The sequence below is a fragment of the Macrobrachium nipponense genome, chromosome 12 (assembly GCF_015104395.2).
Source record: "Macrobrachium nipponense isolate FS-2020 chromosome 12, ASM1510439v2, whole genome shotgun sequence".
Lineage (NCBI taxonomy): Eukaryota > Metazoa > Arthropoda > Malacostraca > Decapoda > Palaemonidae > Macrobrachium > Macrobrachium nipponense.
Genome location: NC_087205.1, coordinates 75,505,625 through 75,531,604, shown reverse-complemented (window position 1 = coordinate 75,531,604; position 25,980 = coordinate 75,505,625). Strand labels below are relative to the sequence as shown.

Genomic DNA, 25,980 nt, shown 5'->3' with positions numbered 1-25,980 from the left:
GCTTTTTCATTTTTTCCTTCGTGGCAAAAAACCTTTATATATAATATATATATATTATAATATATATATATATATATATGTATATATATAGATATATATATATATATATATATATATTATATATTATATGTATATTAGTATATATTATTATATTATTATATATATATATATATATATATATATATATATATATATGTTTGTGTGTATTATATTTTTGTATTTATGTACGTGCATGATTGTATGTGCGTGTATGTGCCTGTCTGTTTGCCTGTGTGCACATATATGCTTGTTTGCATGAACAGATGTGTAACCAATACCGGACGTGTGAAAAGATTAAAAAAAAAAGTACACTCACATTCTACACACCCTAAGGTCAGTGTTCTAAGATGTCAGTAAAAAGCTGAGCGGAACGTGAGACTCAGCGATTTTACTGAAAATAAATTAAATTTTACTGGTGTCCCGGGATATTTTATGATTTTCTTTTTATTTGTATATCTTTCTGCGCTTCAAGAGCCTTAGAACTTTTTTCTGGACCTTAGCATTAGTTAAAAAATGCGTAGGGATCCTTGCGAGCAAAAATAAGCATGTGTTAATATTTATGCTAATTCTTACCCTGTTTTTTATTTTTCTTCGTGGGGTGCGCGATAGAGGATAGATTGATATTGTGCATCCTGTACTGAAAGAACATGAAAAGGGAATACTACAAAAATTCTTAATACCACAATGATGTTTTCTCTGACTAAAAGTGATCATCAACAGTAATTTTGTGGAGAAAATGACTTATAAAATCGCAGTGAAGGTGATTTTCCTTTATTTGTTCCTGTAAACCATCTGTGCTAAATGTTGGAAAAAATACTTCCCCCAAAAAGGAAAACATCACACCCATATTTCGTATGATAAAAAGTAGCAAAATTTACTGAGAAAGTACCATTTCTGAATCACATTCAGGGAAATTCTTTTGCATCGTCACCTTCACCACTCCTATCATTCCTTTGACTGTACCTCCGTCCATATTCTCTTTCTTCCATCTTACTCTCCAACCTCTCCTAACAACTGAGGTATTCCTCCTGTTACAGCTATGAGACCTCCTTTACGCTCAATTTTCCTTTCAACGGCTGAATGACCCGACCCCATAAGTTCCAGCGCTGTGCATTAGGACTAAATCTCATTTTCAAATCACCTCCACCACATCAACAGTAAATGTTTGTCACAGTGTTTGGCCTCTGGCATAGACCTGGTATTCCATTCGAAAACTTCGGGCCACCCCTGTGAGAGCTGATAGTCAGCTCAGTGGTCTGTTAAGCTATTTTGATAATAATAATGCAGAGGAAACGTCAGAGAACAAATGAAAAAGCGAAGAAAACCGAGAGAACTGGCCTTCTTACCAAACCACCACCATTGTCACTCACATCGACACTAACTCCCTCGACGGTGTACATATAAGCGTCCTGGCAGCGCTCCTGTGTCGTGTGCGGCGATATGCCCGGCTGGTGTCGGTAGAACTCCTGGTCGTCCTTGTACCACTTGAGGGTGTAGAGCGACGCCCCGTTCTCCTCCTTGTAGTCGCACACGAGGCGGACCTCGTCGCCCTTGAGCGCCACTGACGGAACTCTGAGGTCTGTTATGCGGACTCCGGTGATGCGGCCTGAAGGAGAAGAATCGAAATGCCAAAGTTAGATGTCTGTTCGTTGGGAATTTCGGGTGAAAGTTCAACCGAGAAAATGAGAAAGAAAAAAAATTGCAAATTTTGCTGACTAAAAATTTCAGATGAATATTGAGTAAAGAAGGTATTACGAAGAGTTAAGAGTAATTAAGCACCAAAACTAAAGATAATTAGCCAAAAAAGACAAGGGAGAGAAGTCACAATAGAATGGTAGATATACAAATAAATTTAGAATTTCAACCAAAAAAAACAACAAAACTAAGACATAAAAAAATAACAGAGGTTTTATTGAAACAAAAATTCAAATGAAAATTAACAATTAATAAAAAAAAAAAATTAGATATTTCGGTGGCAAATATATTCTCCTGACTTTCAGAGATCCATTTCGTAAACAGAGAACCAAAAATCAAATCTCTTGGGTAATTGTGAATTATGGGTTAATACCAAATTGCCAAAAAAGATAAAAAGCAACGATGAAACTCTAATACCAAAACAAAATAGCTAACAAGAAAATGGAAAAGCAATATGTGAGAATAAGATTGGAAATTCAGTACAACGGTCTCTGGAACTTTACGCAGTGAAATGGGTAAAATTCGTAAAATTTTTGTTTGTATATCATGAGAACGAGTGACCATGCATATTGATGTGGCGAACGACTCAAACACACACACACACACACACACACACACACACGGGACATATATATATATATATATATATATATATATATATATATATATATATATATATATATAGACACACATATATATATTTATATTTATATATATTTATGCTTTTACATTCATACGCACATGCATTATGTATGTATGTATGCACATACACAAATTATATATATATATATATATATATATATATATATATATATATATATATATATATATATATATATATATATATATATATATATATATATGATGTATATATATATCTATATATCTATATATATAGATATATATATATATATATATATAATATATATATATATACTATATATATATATATATATATATATATATATATATATATATATATATATTGGATGCAATTATTCAACATGTATAGTTATTCGAGAAGTCAGAAAAAGGAGTGATGTTGCATCATTGAAGGATAAGGAAATAAGTCGTGAATGGGTTGTGAAACGTCTGATGTTGGAGACGGTAAAAGTGCGATGATGAGATGAATTTTAAGGGTAAATACATGTAAGAGTAACGACCTGGTGATAAATGAAGTGTAGAATTTGGAGGTACAAGGAGGGATGGGAGACCTAGAGAGGGCTGGACATTTGGTGCAAAATAGACATGGGAAAGGAGCATTTGATATTATTTATAAAGCCCGAGAACGCTTGAAAGACAAAGATGAATGGTGCAGTATTAATGAGGGATTCAACGCGCTTCAAATGAGCTCTTTGTTTATGCATATAAAACGGTTAATTTTGAAGTGTCCTGTATTTGGGGCTCATCCACGATTCAACAACTATTTCATTGTTTTTCCTTTGGAGACATCACTTTTCAGAGAAAACTGTATAATGTTAAACACACGCACATATATAGGATTATTTTATAGCTGCGTGTATATAAATATATTAAACATATATATATATATATATATATATATATATATATATATATATATATATATATATATAATATATACTATAAAAAGTTTCTTTTGTTTGTGAACCGTATCTCGTACATGTTCGCGCTGTGTGTAGAAACATGTACACCTTGAAGGTGTGTGCGTGCGTCTCTTCCGAAGCTTTTCGTCCCCAGAACGCCAGTTGCCTGTTTGTTATGGAGGAGGTCGTAGGAAGGGAAAAATTAAAACATCCTCACTCACTCTCTTAGTGAAGAGAACGAGCCCCGGGGGTAAAATTCCCCATCTTTATTACGGCATCTAGGCTGCAGACACCGTAAACTAGAATTATTGCTTCCTTGGATGACCGGTATTAAAAGGTGACTGCGAAAGATTTTAAAACTTCCTCCTTCGTCGTTTTTAATCGACACCTCGATCTCGGGCGGACAGATTATTTGTTTTTGTATCATTCTTTCCTTCGATGGATAAACTGTCAAGAGAAGGGGCTGGACCACAAAGCTAATGATAACTCATTGTGTTAGATAACTTTTACCTTTTTTATGTTATTCTTAGGCAAGTATACAAAATATTTATAAGATGAATAGTCAACCAAATCGATCGATAAGTAAACAAATCATATACAAGCAGAAAATTCGTAACCTGCTTTGCTCTTCTAGGAAATGTAATTGGCTAGCATCAACACGCAAATTCAGCCTTTCAAAGTCGAACAATATCTTATATAATAAGAATGATATATTGCTTATGCTGATCATTCTTGTTTAATTCAAGGAAATGAATAGTCTGTATTAACTGACAAACTTCCCTAAAATTCAAGTAGAGTATTGATGCACATGACTGCTTAATGGTAGACAGGTGGTAGTGGTTCAGGGATTTAGTGTGAAATTCCCCCCCCCCCCCCCCCCCTCTCTCTCTCTCTCTCTCTCTCTCTCTCTGAGGGAAGCGTATGCTCACTAAACGGGAAAACTGCTTGAATAAGAGTTTGCTGTTGCTGCAGACTACAACTTGTGGAAAGCCATTATTGTCCTGCTAGTATTTATAAATGATGAGTTTTTAACAGAGAGACAAAGAGAGAGAGAGAGAGAGAGAGAGAGAGAGAGAATGATTGAGAGAGAGAGAGACTATTCGACATCTCGGTCCTCTCCAACATTTAGTCTTTATTTGCTTTTCGTGTGTGTCCTGGTAGTCTTAATGACGTTCATCATTCTTTAAATGGATCACTGTATTCTTGCTTCATTTTCTCTCGAAAGAGCTGGAATATTAAGCACTAGGAATTCCCATGCTTCATAAATAAGTGAATACGCAGCGCAAACAGTTTCAAAGGAAATAATGTCAAATAAGTGGGGGCAAGACTAAACTCGAATGGGCTAATACGATTGCAGACTTTATAGCTTCGCGTGGAGACTCCAAACCAGAAGTAATTAGTTGTGAGAGATGGCCATTCAGGATTGGAAAGTAATGGAGTCGCGATCACAAATCTAATCGGTGATAATGGAAAAGCAAAAGATAGTCAGTGATAGATGCATAAGTCCAATTTATTAGAGACCCACTAATTGATTGTTTTTTCTCATTAGCATTGATTGGAATTAGAGGATTTGACATAATTGAAGTGTATGATTTACTGCTACGTGATTATCCCGTTTCCTAAACAACCATTGTAAGCCAACAATATACAAAAATAATTTGATGCCAACTAAGAAGGTTAACACTCGCTTCCCTGCCAGTGTTTTTCCTAAAACACTTTTGTAGGGTATTCTTTCATAAAACTATTTTTACAACACTCCTATTTCCTGAATTATATTTCCTAAATGGTTTCCTCCAAAACAGGCTTTCATTGGCATTTTGTTCAGAAAGCACAATTTTATTGCTGATCCTTTCCTAAAACACTCTTGTCCATGAATTTCCTTTTTAAAACAATTGTCCAAAATCCCTTTCCAGTACATAATCAAATAAACTCTCCTCACTAAATTCCCATAAGAATCTTTTCCAAAAGTGTTCATCAACATCCTCCTACGGAAACTGTCCACAATAAACATAATTCCTAGAAAATACTCCATTCGAAAGCTCCCTTCCCTAAAATTTCTTTCCTAGAACCCTAATTTTGCTCCTGTGACACCAATTCAACCTGGCAATAAATCACTGAGAGTGGTGATGTTCATTTACCAGCACGTTATAGATGCGCTTCATTTAACTCATACGGCATGAATTAAAGATGTAGATAATAGCTCTTGCAATCAGTCCTACAAAGTCATCAGTTGCTTTTCTTACTTGATAGCTTGAAATGTAGGATAGGATGGGAAAACAGATGAAAAAAGTTGCAAAGCAATGACAGTCAAATAATAAGGAACACAGATCAGTTCTGTTTTTTTAATATCTCTATTGTAACCGAATTAAAAGGTTTCGTAAATAAGATGACAGATAGAAAAAAGAATGATTACAATGGAAAGGAAAATCAAGGAAGGAATGTAAGTAAAAATTTTCCACATTATTTTTTTTTATTCACGATCGTCATTCGCTACTTCTTTAGTTTAGCTTTCAAGAAACTAACTTCTATTGTAACCTTCTTTTGCGATAAGGAACTCGTAAACGGATTTCTGGCAGGAATAAGATCTTCCGAGGTGTTTTTACTTTTGTACCCGATTTTTTTAAAATAAGATAATCTAGAAATACATGAAGTCATTTCAGCAGTACTTTAAAATGATCACTCTACTCAAAATTTGCAGAAGTATTCACCTCTGAGCCAACAAACGTGACCTGTGTCCTTCCAAGATGCAAACTGTAAGCCTTTATCCCAGTTTAGATTAAAACTGAAGTGAAAGAAACTTCCTTAACTCAGAGTAGTCTCATACTCGTATCCACAGAATGTAACTCGTTACGTTCACAGAGCCTTAAATAAGAGAAGCGAAGCAGAACGAACAATCCAGTTCAGAAGGCCTTGTCGATAAATCACATGCAAACGGAAAGAAACATCGACATCTTTTCAATGGTGGTGGGTACTGTTTTCTGCTCATATATGAAAATTAAGTGACCAATCAACTCTTGAATGAAATGTGTACTCTCTGTTAGCCTCTTTACCAAAATTATGAGAGTATAATACCTTTTACAGGAATAATAGTATTTAACTGAGGATTGTAGCGATTCAAGTCTTATATTATTCTTACTTTTTACAGTTGCTTGTTTATTCAAGTAGCGAACTTGTTTTGCATTATAGTTACATAAAATTGTGGACTGTAATATCATCCATCGATTTCACATGTTATCATTGTAGTCGTAATCAGCAAGTTTAATGTTAATTGTAAATACGAATGAAAAAAAAAGATACTTCTTTGAGTCTTGCCAGAAATTTGCAGAAAATTCATTCTTAACATTTCTGGGAATTAGAACAACGCACAGCATTCAGAAGCAGAGAGGATCATTAAGCAGTTTGTTTATGCCTGGGGATAAATGTTAGTTTTTTGATTAAATTAATCACAAGGTTTTGAAGAAATTTAGCTCTCTCTCTCTCTGTCTCTCTGTCTCTCTCTCTCTCTCTCTCTCTCTCTCTCTCATATATATATATATATATATATATATATATATATATATATATATATATATATATATATATATATGTGTGTGTGTGTGTGTGTGTGTGTGTGTATGTATGGATGTATGTATGTTTAGATATATATATATATATATATATATATATATATACATAATATATATATATATATAGTATATATAGTATATATATATATATATATATATATATATGTGTGTGTGTGTGTGTGTGTGTGTGTGTAGCATCAATGGTGCAGCAACTTCTCTCTCTCTCTCTCTCTCTCTCTCTCTCTCTCTCTCTCTCTCTCTCTCTCTCTCTCAAGGTTGTAGGTCAATGGATTTAATTAAAAAAGTAACTCATCTTGCTCTCTCTCTTATCTATTTGCTTTTAGCTGCCTTTCTTTTTCCCCCCTTTCATTTTTACTAGGTTATCTCTCTCTCTCTCTCTCTCTCTCTCTCTCTCTCTCTCTCCTCCCCTCCTCCCTCTCGTCTCTCTCTCTCTCTCCTAAATTGTGGCGTCCTGGATTCTAAAAAGGAGACACGTTTATTGTTTTATAATCTCGCAACATTTACCCGTTTACAGCACACTGGCGTCTCAGTTTCCCCGTGCATTTGGTATACACCGGCACAGAAGTTCATTCAAATGCAATGTCAATACTTACCTGTCATGTCGCCTGGTTTCATCAGACCGCATTTGAGAATCGGTATCTGGTTCCGTTCAATGCGACATGCATGAAGCGTGCAATCTAGCAAGCGGGAGAGGAGAGAAAACGATAAGAAAAAAAGGAACGCACCTTATTTGCCCCGGTCTTTGAAATCAACGACAAACCCAACGGAGTGTGACGTATTACTCCACTCACACAGACTCTGCCCTCTCGTGTGTCTTTTTTTTTTTTTTTTCTATTTTTTTCTTTCTTCTGAGTCCACACGGCCCTACTCGGTTTCACAACACCTCAGGCTCGCTTGGGAGTGTCACGTTTTGTATTCACCTCTCTCTCTCTCTCTCTCTGACGCAAAGAAAAGAAAGAGCAGATGAATCGTAATTTTTTCAGATCCAGCAACATACTTTCCAGAGGCTCCCATCCTCCATTTTCCATCCTAAAAGCATCCGGCCATGGTGTTGAAGCTGTCGGCACCGAAAGAAAATATGAACAAAATGTTCGAAACCAACCCGAAGGGAGAAAATGTTGATACTTGATGCATAGGATTCGGTTGGAGCCTTTTCCTGGGATTAAATAATAATAATAAAAAAGAGAAACCCGAACCAGCGCTGGTACAAAAGAGCTGTTGCTTGTCCTGCTCTGTTTCCTCCCCTGCAACCCCCTCCCCCCCTCCCAACTCCTCGTCCTTCTTCTTTTAGGCCAAAGACAAAATATATATCTTCCTTCGCTGAATCCTTTTTGGTGTCCTTTGTTGGTATTCGACAGGAGTAAAGAGGGAAAGAGGTAGAGGTGGCAGGATGCTTCTGGTTCTTGTAATGGAGTGAGTTCTTAGAGAGAGAGAGAGAGAGAGAGAGAGAGAGAGAGAGAGAGAGAGAGAGAGAGAGAGAGTATAGCTAATGTTCCGAAATTCTACAGTGATTTAGTATAACACTTTCGGATAAACTGGAAGCTTTGAATTGGACATAATGTAAATATTGGTTCCATATTCCATTGCCAGTGTGTGGATTAATATTACCACCTCTTACTGGTTTTTATGTGTCTAACAAAATCCTTTGGGGTGCAGGTGCCTCATTCCATTTGGTTTCTCAGTAACTCTGATGGGATAAGGTTATTAACCCTAACCGCAGTTTTTATCAAAATATCTCGTTGATATTTTTTATTTTTTGGTTGGTACCATTTCAGATGCTGACATAAAGAACAGAATGGTCTTAATAAACAAATTAAAAAAGTACAGATCAGTCATGAAAAGAGACTTGTGAGTTTCGATGTAGTATTATTGTTCATTAAAATATGGATTACCGAATTCCTTGACTTTTATGATAACCTAGACAACATACGGTTGGGTATATTCTCTAAGAATACCTTAACAGCGTTAATTAATCTGTGTCAATAACATAAATTTTAAATCATCAGGAAATGTTAATCAATTTTTAAAAATTGTATGGCAATGTGAAATCCTTTATCACCAGTACTAAGTAATCTGTACGTAAAATTTATTGAATATTAAGTAATATTATTCCCCAGATATGTATATTGGTTTAAATGTATTAGCTGTGTGTTAGCCAAGGAACAGGAAAGTAGACACATTCTGTAGTCAATTAAGTAAGTTTGTGTCCTCTTAAAATGTACTTTGAATACGTGAAATAATTTTAGCCTTCCCTTTTTGGACTTCCTTACACAGAAGTAATGATGGACTTTAATTTATTGCATATAAAGAGCTACCAATGTTTCTTTGTATGTGCAATAAATTAATCAGTATCCGCATTCATGTATCTAAGAGCATTACAGTGTTTTATCTTGATATCGTATTAGACATTACATTAAGGAAGGCAAAAGAGTTTTCTTTTTATATCGAGAGAAAAGCAAAGCATATCATGCAAAACCGTACTTATATTGCCGTTCAGTAAAGACGTGTAAGTCATATCCCATGCATACCATGTCATAAAAAGATTTCGGTCAAACTGGAATTTTATTTCAAGGGCGAACTGAGCCCCAGAAAAATGCATCCGGTAAGCACAGGAACCCAGTTATGATTTCCGTTTGCTTTTCAGAGGGTGCAATTTTGCTATCGATTGGTCAGGTGCTAGGAAGTTAGTATATTCTAATACGTTATAACATAACAGTTGAATCTAATTTTATAAAACAAAGTAATAATAAGAGTGAGAGTATCAGTCGTGGGTCCTTTTTTTTTTCAAAAGAATTACTGAAAAAATCACAGATGTTAAGGGGTGCAATTCATGGCCCAGCCAACAGCAAAACGGTAGATGATCAGGTGTACTTCGGGTTACCCATCAAAATAGTAACATTGTACACCCACAATCCTTTCTGATGGAAGCTTACTCCTCTTCAACTTAATCTGTTTGTATTACCTTGTATCTTCTTCCCCCCAGCCCCTTTAAGTATGTAAAGTTTTGCTGCTGCAAATGTGTTTTTATATATATATATATATATATATATATATATATATATATATATATATATATATATATATATATATGCAGAACCTAGGCACTATGTCGTACCTCTAAGTAAATGGGGATATAATCCGCAATGATGAAAATCCTTATGTAGTTACATAGAGAAATATATATTTCATATGACTACATAAGGATTTTACGTCCTTGCATATATATATATATATATATATATATATATATATATATATATATATATATATATATATATATATAGTATATTATATATATATATATATATAATATATATATACATATATTAGTCATATCACATTACCGTGATTCATATACATACATCGAGCTACAAATGTACTTTAATATCTAATTCGCTCTACCTCGGAATTAATATATTTTCATATATGCTTAACCGAGGGGAAAATTTTTTAGGCGATAATAGAATTGTCGGCTCCCGGGCGCAAATCATCGAAACCAAACAAATCCAGGACGCGTATATGCAGAACCTAGATACTATGTCGTACCTCTAGGTGAATGGGGATATACTAATCCGCAATGATGGAAATCCTTATGTAGTTATATAAAGAAATATATATTTCATATAACAGCATAAGGATTTTATATCCTTGTGGATATATATATATATGTATATATATATATATATATATATATATATATATATATATATATATATACATATATATATATATATAATATATATTATTATTAATATATATATATATTAATATATATGTGTGTGTGTGTGTGTGTGTGTGTGTGTGTGTGTGTGTAAAAAGGGGGAATGTACAGATTCATCATTTAACTTCCCATGGAGATGGAGACAGAGAGTCCAAGTGACAAGACATCTCAGCTTAAGAATGCTGATGTATCTTTTTGGGTGGCGTGATGTTAAGATCCTTACTAAGCAAGTCAACGATCGTCCTGTAGTTATGGGCGTTCGAGAAGGTGCCTTTGAAAACTGGCTGCAACCAGTTACCTGGGGCGTGTAAGTTCAGAACTTTTAAGTGTGAGTTCGTGTGTAGGTACGAGCTATGTCCGTTCAGAATGGCAGGAAATTAGCCAGAACAATGGAGACGGTTGCCTTGGAGAGAAAGAGCCTGGATGGCTCTATAACATGTTTTTATTTCTGTGTGTGAGATTCTGGACTGGAGATGGGTAAGAGTTACTGTGCTTTAGCCAAAGATATGGCTTGCCTATATTTTTTATATTTTGTTAAGATGTTTCATTTAATCTTTTGACTTTGTCTTTACAATTGTGTATGCTCACTAGTGTGTTCTCCTGTTCTTTTAAATAGGCGGATCTAGTGAGGGGGACTGTGTCCTGTGTGGAGGGAACTATATTTTGGAGAAGAGATAATTGGTGTTTGACTATTACTTTATAGACTATTATTCCACGGGGGGTTATCTAAATTACTTGAACTTTGAGTTATCATTCCATTTTAATTATCCTGTAAGAATCTGAGTTATTCAATTAGTACTTTACTTTGAATAAATGTATATTTTTGTAGTTCCGACTCTGATTTGATGACCTAATGAAATGGAGTGGAGGTTATCGATCGATCGATCAATCGATCGATCGATTGAGAGAGAGAGAGAGAGAGAGAGAGAGAGAGAGAGAGAGGGGGGGGGGGAAGGGTATTGCCAGAGTTGGGCATCAGGGGAGAGAGAGAGGGGGGGAGGAGAATGTGTTACCAGACTTAGTTTGCCTTCCGCTTTGGCTTAACGCTTATCAAATGTGATACGAGACTTGTCTTGTAAGAGTGGTGGCAGCAGACGTGAACCGTTGTTATGCCTTTTGTTAGATTAATGACATCTTAAAAAATGCTGTTTCCGGAGAGACTGATTATTAAAGTGGGTTAGGATGTCGTTAATAAGCGTCGAACATAAGAATTATGGAGATGTGGTTATGGTACTGAGCGAGAGAAATTCTACTAGAATCATTAAATTTACCCATGGAGACGCCTCGAGGGAGTTGGGCAGTCAGTTAGAACTGAAATGTTGTGAGTGCAGTCCCCGAGACATCCGCGCGTGTGTGTATTAGCGTGTTTTTTTTTCTCTTGCGCTCGGTTTGGCGGTCGGGTATTCTCCCATTTGAGGAAGTGTTTTATTATTGTTTTTTTGATTTTGTGTGTGAACAATTTTTAAAGAGGCAGTTTAGATTACAATAGATTTCTCCCAAAGTAGCAGAAAGTGATAAGTTTTATCTTAGTGCATGTTTAGAAGAGACGCATTTGCCTTTGTTTTAATACATACATGTGTATATGAATGGTTTTCAACACAGTGCTTTGGGAGATAGAGCGGCTGTTCATACATGCGCAGTCAGCACAATTCTTGCTGACCGATCGAGGGGTATTGCAAGGGGAGGGTAGTAGTGGTCTTCCTTGGGGGGCATTGCTTGACCAGGAGGGTGAAGCTCTTTTATTTAGTGGGGGTGAACTTCTTTTTTTCTTCCTTGGATAAGGAAATTTCAATGCCAAGGAATCAGCTGATAATGATTGGTTGATGATGTGAGATGCCCGTAGGGTTTTTTTTAGAAAGATTTTTTTTTTCCTTCTCTTGAGTGAAGAGAAAAGGAAATGAAGTGCATATATATAATGGTGTAAGTTTTCCTTATGCTTTGGAGAATGCTTTTATGCAATGTTAGGGGGCATAATTATAAATGAGGACACAGAGATTATTATTTTTTAATGGAGATTTGATTGGTGTTGTGAAGATTACTTTAAAATGGTGGTGATTGGTGATGCCCGGTGTTGCTGGGTGGTGATGATTGCTGAGTGGTGTTGTATCTGATGATACCGGAGAGTGATGAGAGGTGTTGATTTTGGTGTGGCTATGGTGATGTATACTGGGGAAATGGTGTTGATTGATGTTGATTGGTGTTGGTTGGAATTGTGGAGTGTGGCAATAATGATAAATATTGGGGTGTGGCAATATTAATGCCCTTACTTGAGATATTTTACTGGAGAATTCTTATTATCATTATTGCGGGAGATATTTTACGGGAGAGGTACTAAAGTAGAATTATCATTACTTGAGACATATTTTACAGGAGATTTGAGATATTTCATGGGAGATTATTTTATAATTATTACAGATAATTATATTGCGGAGAATTATTACAGTGAATTATGGGAGAAGTTATGTGGTTAATTATTTACGGAGTTTCTATGACTTTGGAGAATGTGTCAGTGGTTCATGGGTGATGAATCTGGCTGAATTTTTGGTGAATTGTGCTGAATTTTTGGTGAATTTTGTGCTGAATTTTTGGTGAATGGGCAAGCATTAACATTGGTGATGTTTGTTATTTTAATACTGGTGATTTTTTTTATACTAACATGGGTGTTGTAATGCTATCAAGGGTGGTGATGTTTTTATTTGAATTTGGGAGGAACTAACGACACATATTTTTGTTTTTCTTTTTTTATGAGTTCAGCAGAATATTGCTTGACATCTACATGAGTCACAGATGTTATAGGTGTCACGGGAATATTATCAGTGCCATTAGTTTTTCTTTTCCTTTTTTGGAAGTTAGCCATTGCTAACATAAGTTTTTTTATCATGGGCGAGTTTCAATTTATTTTTCTCTCCAAGCAGTTTGTGTGAATTTTTTCATATCTCAGTTTGTGACTTGGAGGCATTGTTCGGGAATGTGTTTATGATTTCGCTGTTTGATGCTGCAGAGAGATTTATGGGAGAATTTTTGCATTTTTGAATGCATACAAAATGGCACTACATTTATTTTTTCTGGATATTTGCGTTCCGGAAATTGTTGGTCTCTTGCACAATTGTGTTTGTTGCAATTATGGCAGAGATAGGAAACTTGGTTAAGTTTCTAGTGGTCTATGGAGAAGTCTTTGCTAAGACACTTTGAATTTGGAGTTCTGTTATAATGAGTTGTGGCACATTGGTGATTTTTTTCTAGAATTTCCTGAGCAATTTTATTTGCCGAGTTTTTGCCCTTTCTTAGCAGTTATGCTAAACAGAGAGTTTATAGTTTTTGACTATAACATTGAGTTATTTTCTGGAGAATTGGAGATATAATATTTTGGAGATATAATATTTTTGGCCATTTGATATTCTTTATTGTGTTGGAGATATAATTTCCACAGTCTAGGCCTATGTTGGTGAGAGCTATGTTTAGTTCAATTATTTTGCAGCCATTTTTGTTGCAAATAGAAACACCTTTTGTGGAGGCATGGGGCAATATTTTTCGAGTGTATCAGCTGGATGCTTTGACTGCATTTTTTTGGAGATGTAGTTACATTTTTTATTGTCCTGCTTGGAGATTTAATATTGTTTTGGAGACTTGTTTTATTCCACATGGAGTTATTGGTGAAATAGAGGTAAGTATTTTTTTATTTGCCAAAATAGAGGTGAATATTTTTTATTGCTGGATTGGTGGTTTTATTAACACATGATTATTGTTGAAATAAAGAGGGAATATGGTGCCGTGGGGTTATTAATTAAATGGAGGAAACATTTTTATCACCGGAGTGGTGTTATTATTAATATGCAGATGATATATGGGGATGGCATTAATCTTTGGGGGTGACTTTTTTTTGTGGTTATGATTTTTTAGAGTTGAATTTCTGGAGTTTTACGAGCCAAGAGAGGGGTTCTGTGGTTCTTTTTGGTTTCATGACTAATTGGAGGCAAGTGGCATTACTGCATTGTGATCCTATGGAGATGTTGCATTTTTTATATTCACTAGTGAGTTATTTTTGGAGGCATATAATTGCCGAATTGAGAGTTTACTGTAGTTTTTTATCCCGAATAGGTGATAGATAATCTTTTTATATAATTGAGCAGTATCATTCATGAGAGTTATGTCTTTGAGACAATTTTTGAGCACCTTAGTCATGTCCTGGAGATAATTTTGTGGAATGTTCTTACGTGATTTCAGTATAGAAATTTTTTTTGAGAATCATGGGTTTCTGAAGTTGGAAGTCTGACTAGACATTTTTATGCTGCAGTTTGAGCACCTGATGTGTTCGCAGGAAGAATTTTGCTGAAAATACTGTGATGAGTCCAGTTGCTGACTCTTTTCCCTCCGTGGTGATTGCTCAGAGTTTTTGCAATATCTGGAAATGTTGACCATAGCATTTCATGAAAATGCACGTGTAAGGGGTTGCTTTCTGTCCGTGTCCGATAGATGAAAAGTTGCGATGGCAAAATTCCGTAACTATACACATTACACATTGCATTCGGGAGGAAAATGCGGGGTTATGTATCTCATGCGTATATTATGTCCTTTGTGATGGGGAAAGTTCACTTATTATTGTTATCTTTTTTTTCTTTTTTTCCTTTTCCTACGAGAGATATAATTGGGGATTGAGCTTTAAATAGCGTTTCTTTTTGGGCGGGAGATGTAATTTGTTGAGGTACGTGAATTGCATGAAATGAGCGTTTGATATTACGTCTCATGGAAATTAATTATATGAGCAGTGAGGGGTTTTTGCTGTTAGACATTGAAGAGTTTTACTGATTTTGTGGGTTGTTGAAATATCAGAGCTTGAGAGAACATTTTCCAGTGATGATTTCGGGGCTGGGCTCATTACGTGATTTTTTTTTTCTTGGGCTCTTTACATGATTTTTTTGTTCTTGGTCTCATTACTTTTTTCTTTTCTTAACTTGTGAGAATTTGTGAGAATTTGTGAGTTTGAAATGTGATGACAGAAGTCCGTGGAGTTACTGGAAGTTCTGGGTGAGTGTGTGTTAATGTGCGAATTTGGAGAATTAAGTTAGAGAACTTAATACTTTCTTTGCGGGGTTGTGATAATGACTTATGATTTAGTGGTCATATTAAGTGGAGTTAACTGGGAGACGTTCAGTTAGTATTTTTGGGAATTTTTGAGGTCATTATTTGATAGAAGTATGTCTGGGGTTACTTCTTTTTTGATTGACCGATGACGTGACTGACATACTCAAACACACCATATGCATCATTCTCCAACGCTAGCAAGACACCCACCAGCCGTTGCAGAGATGTTGCTGATGTGTGCCTACTTACAACATGTTTCTAGGAGTCTACGGGGTTCTACAGCGCTTTTGGGTCTATGGGAGCCATTGGATGTCTTCCGCAGGGAGACGTTTCGCCTTGCTACAAAGTGTTTCTACGAGTCTGTGGAGTTGCGTTGCAGACAAAGAGGGATATCCAGAATCCAAAATGGAGAAAAAGTTTCTACACCCAATTGTTATTATAGCCCTGGTATGGGGTTTTTGGAGATTAAGTGTGATAGACATTACTTTGTACTGCCAGAGACGTGCAGTTATTACTATATTTTGTGTTTAATGAGCCGACCAATGTGTTTTTTTTTAATTATATTGAGCTGTTTTATGTGGCCTATGGCTGGGCAGGGGCTAGTCAAAATGATGGCCAAGCTAATCTGTAAAAAGGGGGAATGTACAGATTCATCATTTTAACTTCCCATGGAGACAGAGAGTCCAAGTGACAAGACATCTCAGCTTAAGAATGCTGATGTATCTTTTTGGGTGGCGTGATGTTAAGATCCTTACTAAGCAGATCAACGATCAACCTGTAGTTATGGGCGTTCGAGAAGGTGCCTTTGAAAACTGGCTGCAACCAGTTACCGGGGGCATGTGCGTTCAGAACTTTTGAGTGTGAGTCCGTGTGTAGGTACAACCTATGTCTGTTCAGAATGGCAGGAAATTAGCCAGAACAATGGAGACGGTTGCCTTGGAGAGAAAGAGCCTGGATGGCTCTATAACGTGATTTTATTTCTGTGTGTGAGATTCTGGACTGGAGATGGGTAAGAGTTACTGTGCTTTAGCCAAAGATATGGCTTGTCTATATTTTTGATATTTTGTAGAGATGTTCTATTTCATTTAATCTTTTGACTTTGTCTTTACAATTGTGTATGCTCACTAGTGTGTTCTCCTGTTCTTTTAAACAGGCGGATCTAGTGAGGGGGATTGTGTCCTGTGTGGAGGGAACTATATTTTGGAGAAGAGATAATTGGTGTTTGACTATTACTTTATAGACTATTATTTCACGGGGGGTTATCTAAGTTACTTGAACTTTGAGTTATCATTCCATTTTAATTATCCTGTAAGAATCTGAGTTATTCAATTAGTACTTTACTTTGAATAAACGTATATTTTTGTAGTTCCGACTCTGATTTGATGACCTAATGAAATGGAGTGAAGGTTATCTCTCTCTCTCTCTCTCTCTCTCTCTCTCTCTCTCTCTCTCTCTCTCGAGAGAGAGAGAGAGAGAGAGAGAGAGAGAGAGAGAGAGAGAGAGAGAGAGGGGGGGGGAAGGCTATTGCCAGAGTTGGGTATTAGGTGAGAGAGAGAAAGAGGGGGGAGGAGAATGTGTTACCAGACTTAGTTTGCCTTCCGCTTTGGCTTAACGCTTACCAAATGTGATAAGAAACTCTTGTCTCATAAGATATATATATATATATATATTATATATATATATATATTATATATATATATATATGGTTAAAAAATCACAGTAGATGCACGTGACTTCATAAATAAGCGAATACCACGGGAAAATGATAGTCAGAAATCCAAGCGCTTTCGTCTTTATTCAGACATCGTCAAGGAGCTACTGAATAGCTCCTTGACGATGTCTGAATAAAGACGAAAGCGCTTGGATTTCTGACTATCATTTTTCCGTGGTATTCGCTTATATATATATATATATATATAATATATATATATATATATATATATATATATATATATATATATGTTATATATATATATATAGATAATATGCATATGTATATGTATAAATATAAAATATAACTTATTATATATATGTTATATTTATTAATATATATATGTATATATATATTATATATATATATATATATAATATATATATAATATATAGATATATTATAATATATATATATATATATATATATATATATATATATATATATATTATATATAATATATATCTATATAAATATACTATATATATATATATATAATATATAATATATATATATATATCATATATATATATGTTATTATATATATAAATATATATATACATATATATACTATATAGTAATACATATATATATATATATAAGTATATATATATATATATATATTATATATATATAATACATACATATATATGCATACACACAACACACAACACACAGAAGTATTCCACTGGGGTTAATATCTTATATCTTCAGAAGGAACAATGTGCCGTCTGGAATGGCATTATAGCTCCATACATATAAATGCAAGATCTAGTTCCATCCAGTTCCTTTCTGAAATGTTCATTCTTGGAATTTACATTTTTCTTTCTACGAACAAGTTTTAAATAGACTTCTTTGCATTCCGCTAACTTTCTGACGACCCCAATCATATGTTAAATGAGTATTTTCTTTGAGCACCACTTCCAAACTCACTGTTTTGCTTTTTATTTCACCAGAGCTGAAAACGCAAGGTGAACTTTTATGATCAAAGAGCGAATGTAATGGATGCTGATCCAGTTACTGGAAGCTGTGGAAGTGTTCCAAATAATTGTTTACACTTACCTCGAGTGGCCTCTCATTCTTTCAATTCGGTAGTTGTTCAATTTCTAGCATTGCAGTCTTGCAAGTATGAGTCTTTCGAATTAATTATAATTTTTTTTTACCTTTTCTTAGGGCTTTGTTTTTATGTAGGGGAATTTAGTGTTGCGCTCTCTCTCTCTCTCTCTCTCTCTCTCTCTTCTCTCTTCTCTCTCTCTCTATATATATATATATATATATATATATATATATATATATATATATATATATATATATATATATATATATATATATATATATATATATATATATATATATATATATATATATATATATATGTGTGTGTGTGTGTGTGTGTGTGTGTGTATACATATATATATGCAGACGGGTACCTTTCTTTTTTTTTGTTATAAATACTGGAAATAATGGTAAAATCTGTATAAGTTATCAGCAATAAAACTAATAACTAATTCCCGTCTTCGTATATGTTCTGATTCTAATCTTTTTGCAGTGTCTTTGATAGACAAAGGTATTAAATAAAACAAAACTCTTCGGTACTTCAATATCCTAATAATTTGAGCAAATTTAATAACTTTGCTTTTAATGTACTATGTATTAGTGTAATGTACAAGCCTGAGCATAATATCCACAGTGCACTGAAATGGAATGGAATATGCGATTTAGGCATAAAGTCAAGCACTGGGACCCACAGGGTCATTCAGCGCTATAATGACAATAATGAAAATGGAAGTGATATAACTAATGAGTTTAAAATAGATACTCTAAAGCTCAATGTTTAGAACGGTAAAATCGAGAGATTTGATTTCTAATGTTTGGCGGTGTTTACTGCAGTTGTGGAATACAAGAATGTGCTTCCAACTTTCCCACTGCTGTTAACCCCGGTTCTGACAACCTTCCATCGTTGTGCGTTGATCTTTGTATTGAGAGAATTTATCTTTCTAAACGTTTCCTGAAACCTAATGAAGGGAACAGTAATCCTTCTAGTTTACTAGTTCTTTTGTGTTAATTTTCTTTACATTTCATTTTTATTCGTGCATAAATAGTAAGTTACACTTCGTTAAAACCGTTATAAAGCAAATAATTATCTCTTTTTACTTATATTGCTGTACAAAAATGTATAATATTCTTTTTCTGTTTTCGTCGGTGGATAAGTAGCTTTGGAATATTTGACTGAAAATAAAAGTTGGACACAAAAAAAAAGGGTTACTTACTATGCAGCAGAGATTAACCCTCGACCTTCCATATATTACTACCAATAGATTAATGAACATGGGTAAAAAATGGCCATTGAAAACAGATGGCTAAAAACTGATAAATGAATCCCGTGTGACCTCATTATCCCAAATTAAAATCTAAAATCAGGTGGTTGTTCCATGCATTTATTCAATCAGCCTTTATGCGCTCCTCTGGTTCTGCGGAGCGGGGTGAAGGAAAGAGTAGATGATGAAGGGAGGTGATAAATTAAACTGGGAAAACAAGTAATTGAAATTATTATTAATATATAAGTTAAGGACAGTACAATATTGCATTTACTCTTAAGATATGCTCGCTATGGACAGCGGATTAGATTAGAAGGAGAGTCATAGTACAGCGACGAAGATAAAAATATTTTCCTTTTATTCGGAAAAATAAGAAGGAAACCTAAGATGAACTCTTACATGGATGGGCTTTAGTTCACATTTCAGAAGGATCGCGTTCAAGTCCTCATTTTGAAAAAGTTATTGTTTATTTATACATTTCTTTGATCTGTTTTTAAAATTAGTTTTCATGCTAGAATACCCATTTTGATGTCGTAGTAAGGCTGAATCGTTTCCATATAATGCAATATATCTTGACAAGCAGAATGAGGAGGTAGTCTGACACCGGAGGGTTTTGGACTGATTGGCAACTGACAGCATGACTAGATAGTTAGCACTACCTTATTAAAATTTTCTTCAATGATGTAAAATAATATTTACCAAAGCAAACTAGTAGCGAAATATAACTTTTTTGTGCCCGGTAAAATATCTAAGAATAATGTATTTCTATTTATGCCTACCTTTGATGGTACAGGTACACTATATACACATGAAATTTAACATTTTTATTATTTTATTGGTAATTGTTTTCATTTATTGCATGGAGCGAAGACATGGGATGATTTTTACATTTGACTGATTTTGAACTATAATTTCTAACATACAGGAAGCAGTGAGCTTTAAAATGTAGTATGCACCATATACTCTCTAGATTTAACTGTACCCAACTGCAACCCACTGCATTCATTTCGGTATCTGTCTGTATTTACTACATTAATTTTTTACAGTTTATATTTTTAGCTTATCTCTATAAATATAAACCACCAAATCCCGTGCCTTAATGAACTCTGTGTCAAGGATGTCATTCTTTTCCTAGCTGCTTTCTGCTCTGGATTAGTAGGTGCATAACATTTCCCCAATTCAGTGTTCTAATTTTCCTCTTATTCTCTTCTTGCTGTTGTTTTTAGGATTAATCCTGATCATTGGTGGTAGCATTCGTCTCGTTAGTCTGATCGCTGGCTGTAGCCCTCTCAGTTCTAGAACTGTTAACGCCGTTAAGGTTTTTTTTTTTTTTTTTTTTTTTTTTATTTCTCCATCTTTTTTAGTTGAAGTACTTTTATCTTTTCAGCTTTACGTTTGCTAAGTCAGGTTTTTTTTTAACCTTTTGATGATACCAGATTCCCAATGAATTATCCAGTATGGTTCAATACCCCACTTTGCATAAGTCCACTTAAGATCTATTTTTTGACAGTATAACGTAATATACTTAGTTTAATACATACTTTTAATATTAATAGCTAGGAATAGAACATACAGAAAATCAAAAGCATGAATAATTTTGTACTGTTATATATTTACAAAATGTACCAGTGTATACAATGGCACATTAAAGACAAATGTATACAAATATCCAGAGATTAAGTCCCATACCCCAAGTATGTGGTTCTCATGCCCCCAAGGGGTATGCATACCATCTGTTAAGAACCCCCTGTGCCAGGTGGTTGTGAGACTTATTGTTTGTAGGAAGGCCGCCATGTCATTCAACAGCTTCCTGCACCGTTTTGTAATATTTTTGCTTACTCGGGGAGCAAGCCTACAAACTATTTAGTCGTCGTTGTTTTTGCTGTTGTTGTCCTTGTTGAGAGGTTAAAAATGTCTGAAAAAGGTGTTTTGCGTTAAGTAAAAGATACAGGAAGTTTAGTATAGGATGTTTATGATTTAAAAGTAAATAATATGCATGTTAATCAGTACAGAACAATAATTTCCAATAAAATATGGCGTATTTATTTTAATTTTCGTTGATGAAACGACGTACCATTATTTTAGCACGCGTCCCGAGTAAGCTGGAGGTCCGGTCACGCCTTGTTCATGATGGTAATAGTGCTTACAATGCACATAGACTCATGTCAAAAGTCGAAAGCCCAATAACTCTCACTGCACGCCTCCAGGGAATAGAATGCCCATATGCAAGAGGAAAAAAGAAAAGCCCCAAATTGTAATTTGACATTTCAGTGCGGAACCTCCAAGTGTCCAAAGCTGCCAAATATTCAATACGATAAATTTGTTGTGGAGATCTCAATAAGGACAAAAAATAGATAATGATTAAGTAGTCTGTTACGGGGCAACAATAACACACGTCACAAGGGATTTGTTTTCTGGTTATAAGAATTTCAGAGTTCATATTTTGACAAGCATAAGCCGCCCGGATTAGAATGACGTGGATGAGTTTCAGTTGGAAAATAGTGAAGAGGGTTGTAAAAGCTTTCATAAAAAAAGAAGCAATTCACATTCCCAATGCATTTATCGCGAATAATGTGATGAAGAGGAAAGGAACCGAGAAAAAAGTTACGGGAAAATTGAATTCCAGCTTTTATCCTGACATTAAACCGAGACACATTTAATTCGCGTTTGACGTAATCCTAATTATCTATTCAGTTCACGTATATGTCCTATTTATTAAAGCTCATGGCTCAATTTGGTAAGCAAGTCCTTGATAGAAAATAAATGCTTTAATTCCACCGGTGAATTTAAATTACCGGCTGTATTTTACGATGACGGAATATGAGGTTCCTCTGCCTGATTTTATGAGTATGACGGAATATTATTTGATTAATAGTTTTAATAGTCCGCTAGTTTATAAAAACGAATCAATCAGTTCTAATAGTCCAAAGTTTTTGAGGCAAAATTTTACAAATTCAAGTAACTTTTGGTTGCAGACATGTAAGGTCCTTGTGCCGAATAAAGTCCCGTGTAGTTAGCTACACATTTATGTTACAGAGTAAAAAGGGAGAGAGAAATGTGGCATAGCGGTCATTAATGTCTACTTTTGGTCGCATACTTTCGAGAGTTCGTCGATCAAATAAGGAAGCTAAATACACATTAATGAAATAATGTGCGCTTCATTTAATGTCCGGTCGGCCAATGCAGTCAATACATTTTTCGTTATGAACGGGTTTTTTCATAATTGAATTTGCGAGTTTATTTGAAATCGATGTCATTTATTGCTCCGTTTAGTATAATAATAATGAAGAAGAGAGAATTCAACCAATAATTTATACAATGTATGAAATGTGTTCTTAGAAATTCATACGATCACATGTTAAGTTTTCAAGCCATGAACGTCCTTCTTAATAGTTATTTACTCAATCAAAATACGGTTGTCATGATAAATTAGTATTTATTTTTAACACAAATTCAATAATATGATAAGCATATGATGAAGAGAGAGAGCCCAAATGATTCTCTGAAAGAAGAGGGACGATAAGAAAAAATCAGCGAGTACGGTCTCTGAAAAAAAGAAATTGTCGCAAAAAGCTGATCATATCGCTGAAATCCTCAAATTCCATTCCATTTCAGAGACCGAAGTGAACGAGAGAGAGAGAGAGAAGAGAGAGAGAGAGAGAGAGAGAGACTCTATCATGAAATCCTGGCAAATCTGGAATCCAGGAAAATGGTTCTTTAAAATCTGCTGAGAGGTGGCAAAGGATCAATGGACGTCCTTTTGTACTTCCCAGGGAATCTAGATTTGCCATAACGGTACCAGGAGAAAGAAACGGATATTGTGAAACTTAGAGGACCGTCTTTTTTTTTTTTTTATTCTTCTTTGTAGGAGATTGAAGAAAATGACGAGAGAAAGAAAATGCTACTTCATAGAAGGCAGGCAAAATTGAACGATGTCCATTTCTGATAACAGTTAGGAAATGATTGTTAAGGATAAAAAGTGAGTTGATTTTTGTAAAGTTGTGTCGCAGCAACCACGGTTGTCGTGAAGTTTGTAGTTAGCGTGTTTGTGAATGGATGTAGCGTTCATTTTTTTACCGTGATCAAGCTTAGGATTGAGATGAAAATATGAAAATCGTTGTCAGAAAGTAGGTTATAAGGGTAAATGGCGGGCAGGAAGATGAACTGGTGAATGCTTGCATTGATAGTAGACGTACTATAGTAGACTCATTTAATGTTTAGGGTTAAGTGCTACACATGAAAATAGAATAAGTGTAGAGGTGAATCAAGCAGAAAGCAAAGGTCCAGACGTACTGAAATTCTCTGCAAATTATTTTCAAGATTATTGTTGTCTCTGCCGTGCATGGGTAACAGGAATAAAATGAATGAGGTGGTAAAAGGGCCAGAAAACTGAGCAAGTAGATGACTTTGTTAAAAGTATGAATTTGCTGAATCTATAAATACTTACTAGGTACTCTGCTTTTTTTATGTATATGCTTTGAAAAGGGTTTACTTCGCCAGCAAACAAATAGGCTTTCGGCACAAAGGCATATACGCGAAGTCCTTCCTCCTGCCGATTATTGGATTTTGTTATAGAAGCACAAATTATCTTTTCTCTCGAAAACCTTCACTCCTTAGGTACGTTTATGACAGTTAACGTCCCCCGCCCCCCACACACCCACACCCACCTAACCCCCACCCGTTGACCACCAAGAACCAGTCACCAGCCTAGGTCTCCTTTCCCAACCACATCCGTACGTACTGAGTGGTCTCTTGAAATTCTAGCCTGTGTGATACGAATGCCCATTCGTAGCCATAAAAACTTGAAGTAGACGTTTATTCCTAAGCATAAGAGGGAATCCCCCACGTGGCTTCAAACACCAATATTCGTGATTCGGCGCAGTGTTGCCAACCATCTAAGAGCTCCTTACCCCTACCTAGGCACGGAAATTACCCTACTTTCACTGTCATTGTACCCTACGCCCGACCTTAAGATATAAATATTGATAAAATTGTTGCTCATTGGTTACTTTTTAATAAAATACAAGACAAGCATCTTGAAACTACGCTCCTTCATTTTGTTTAGATTTCGTGACATTACGCCGTTACCCTGCAGACCCAGATTTGAGGCTGAATTACCCCATGCATGGGGTAATTACCCCACGGTTAGCAACACTGATTCGGCGTCGAACTCCTCCCCAGATTTCGTTGCTCGCTTCGCTGATGAGTGTGATTGGGAACGCGTCGCTCCGAAGCTCTTGAAGCGACGATTCCGCCAAGTTCTACTTATGACTGACATTACGTAAAGTTGATACGACCCCGTTCCCTCTTCTCGGAAAGGATTAGAGGTGAAATTGATCAAGTTATGGGCTTCAGACCGAGGTAATAAAGGACTTTGATAACTTATTTAATTATGAGAAATGTCACCAATGGAGATGGTTTTTGTACAGACGATTCGTAGCAAAATATTTCTTCAAATATATGGAAATAGAAGATATGTGATGAATTTAACGAAAAAGATAAATCTAAGCCAAAATCCCCGAAGAAAATGTTTTTTCGACAATTTCCTTTTGAAGAGGTCGGTCACGAAAAGACTTTATCTGGATACTTGCCTCTTTTAAGGCATCTTTATATGCACCCATAGAGCCCTTATCTCCAGCGGCGTCTCTATCCGGGTTGATTCTATACGCAACCCTTATGGACTAAACGACGTTTTCTCTCTCTCTCTCTCTCTCTCTCTCTCTCTTTTAACCCACGGCAGCCCCCTTTAACGATTTTTTTTATCCGAACTTTCTCTTTACTGAGGGAACGCGTCCAATTATTCCTTAAGTAACTTTCCCTTGGAACTTCTAAATGGTTTTATTTTTGTTCATACTTCTTAACTGTTTGGTGCACTATATAATTATAAAATATCTGTTAGTCTATATATGTAGTATATATATATATTGTATATATATAAATATACATATATATATATATTCATATATATATTTAATATATAGTATATATATATATATCTATATATATATATATATTTATTAATATATATATATATATTAGTTTTTTCCGTAAAAGTAACAAAGGCTTGAATTTCTTGAAAAACATAATCTGGTAGAAGTGTATATATATATATATATATATATATATATATATATATATATATATATATATATATATATATATAAATATATATATATATATATATATATATATATATATATATATATATATATAGATATATACTTCAATAATAAGGCATGGTATTTTCTTTTAAACAAACCCT

General features: G+C 34.9%; 1 protein-coding gene across 2 annotated transcripts in view; it reads right to left on the bottom strand.

Moving 5' to 3' along the window:
* LOC135224606 (uncharacterized) overlaps positions 1-25,980 on the bottom strand; it is a 477,388-nt gene that overhangs the window by 98,188 nt on the left and 353,220 nt on the right. For both annotated transcript variants that reach the window (XM_064263767.1, XM_064263768.1), the window contains exon 2: positions 1,410-1,645. In XM_064263767.1, the coding sequence (XP_064119837.1) occupies positions 1,410-1,645 (236 nt within the window). The remainder of the gene's footprint in view (positions 1-1,409; positions 1,646-25,980) is intronic.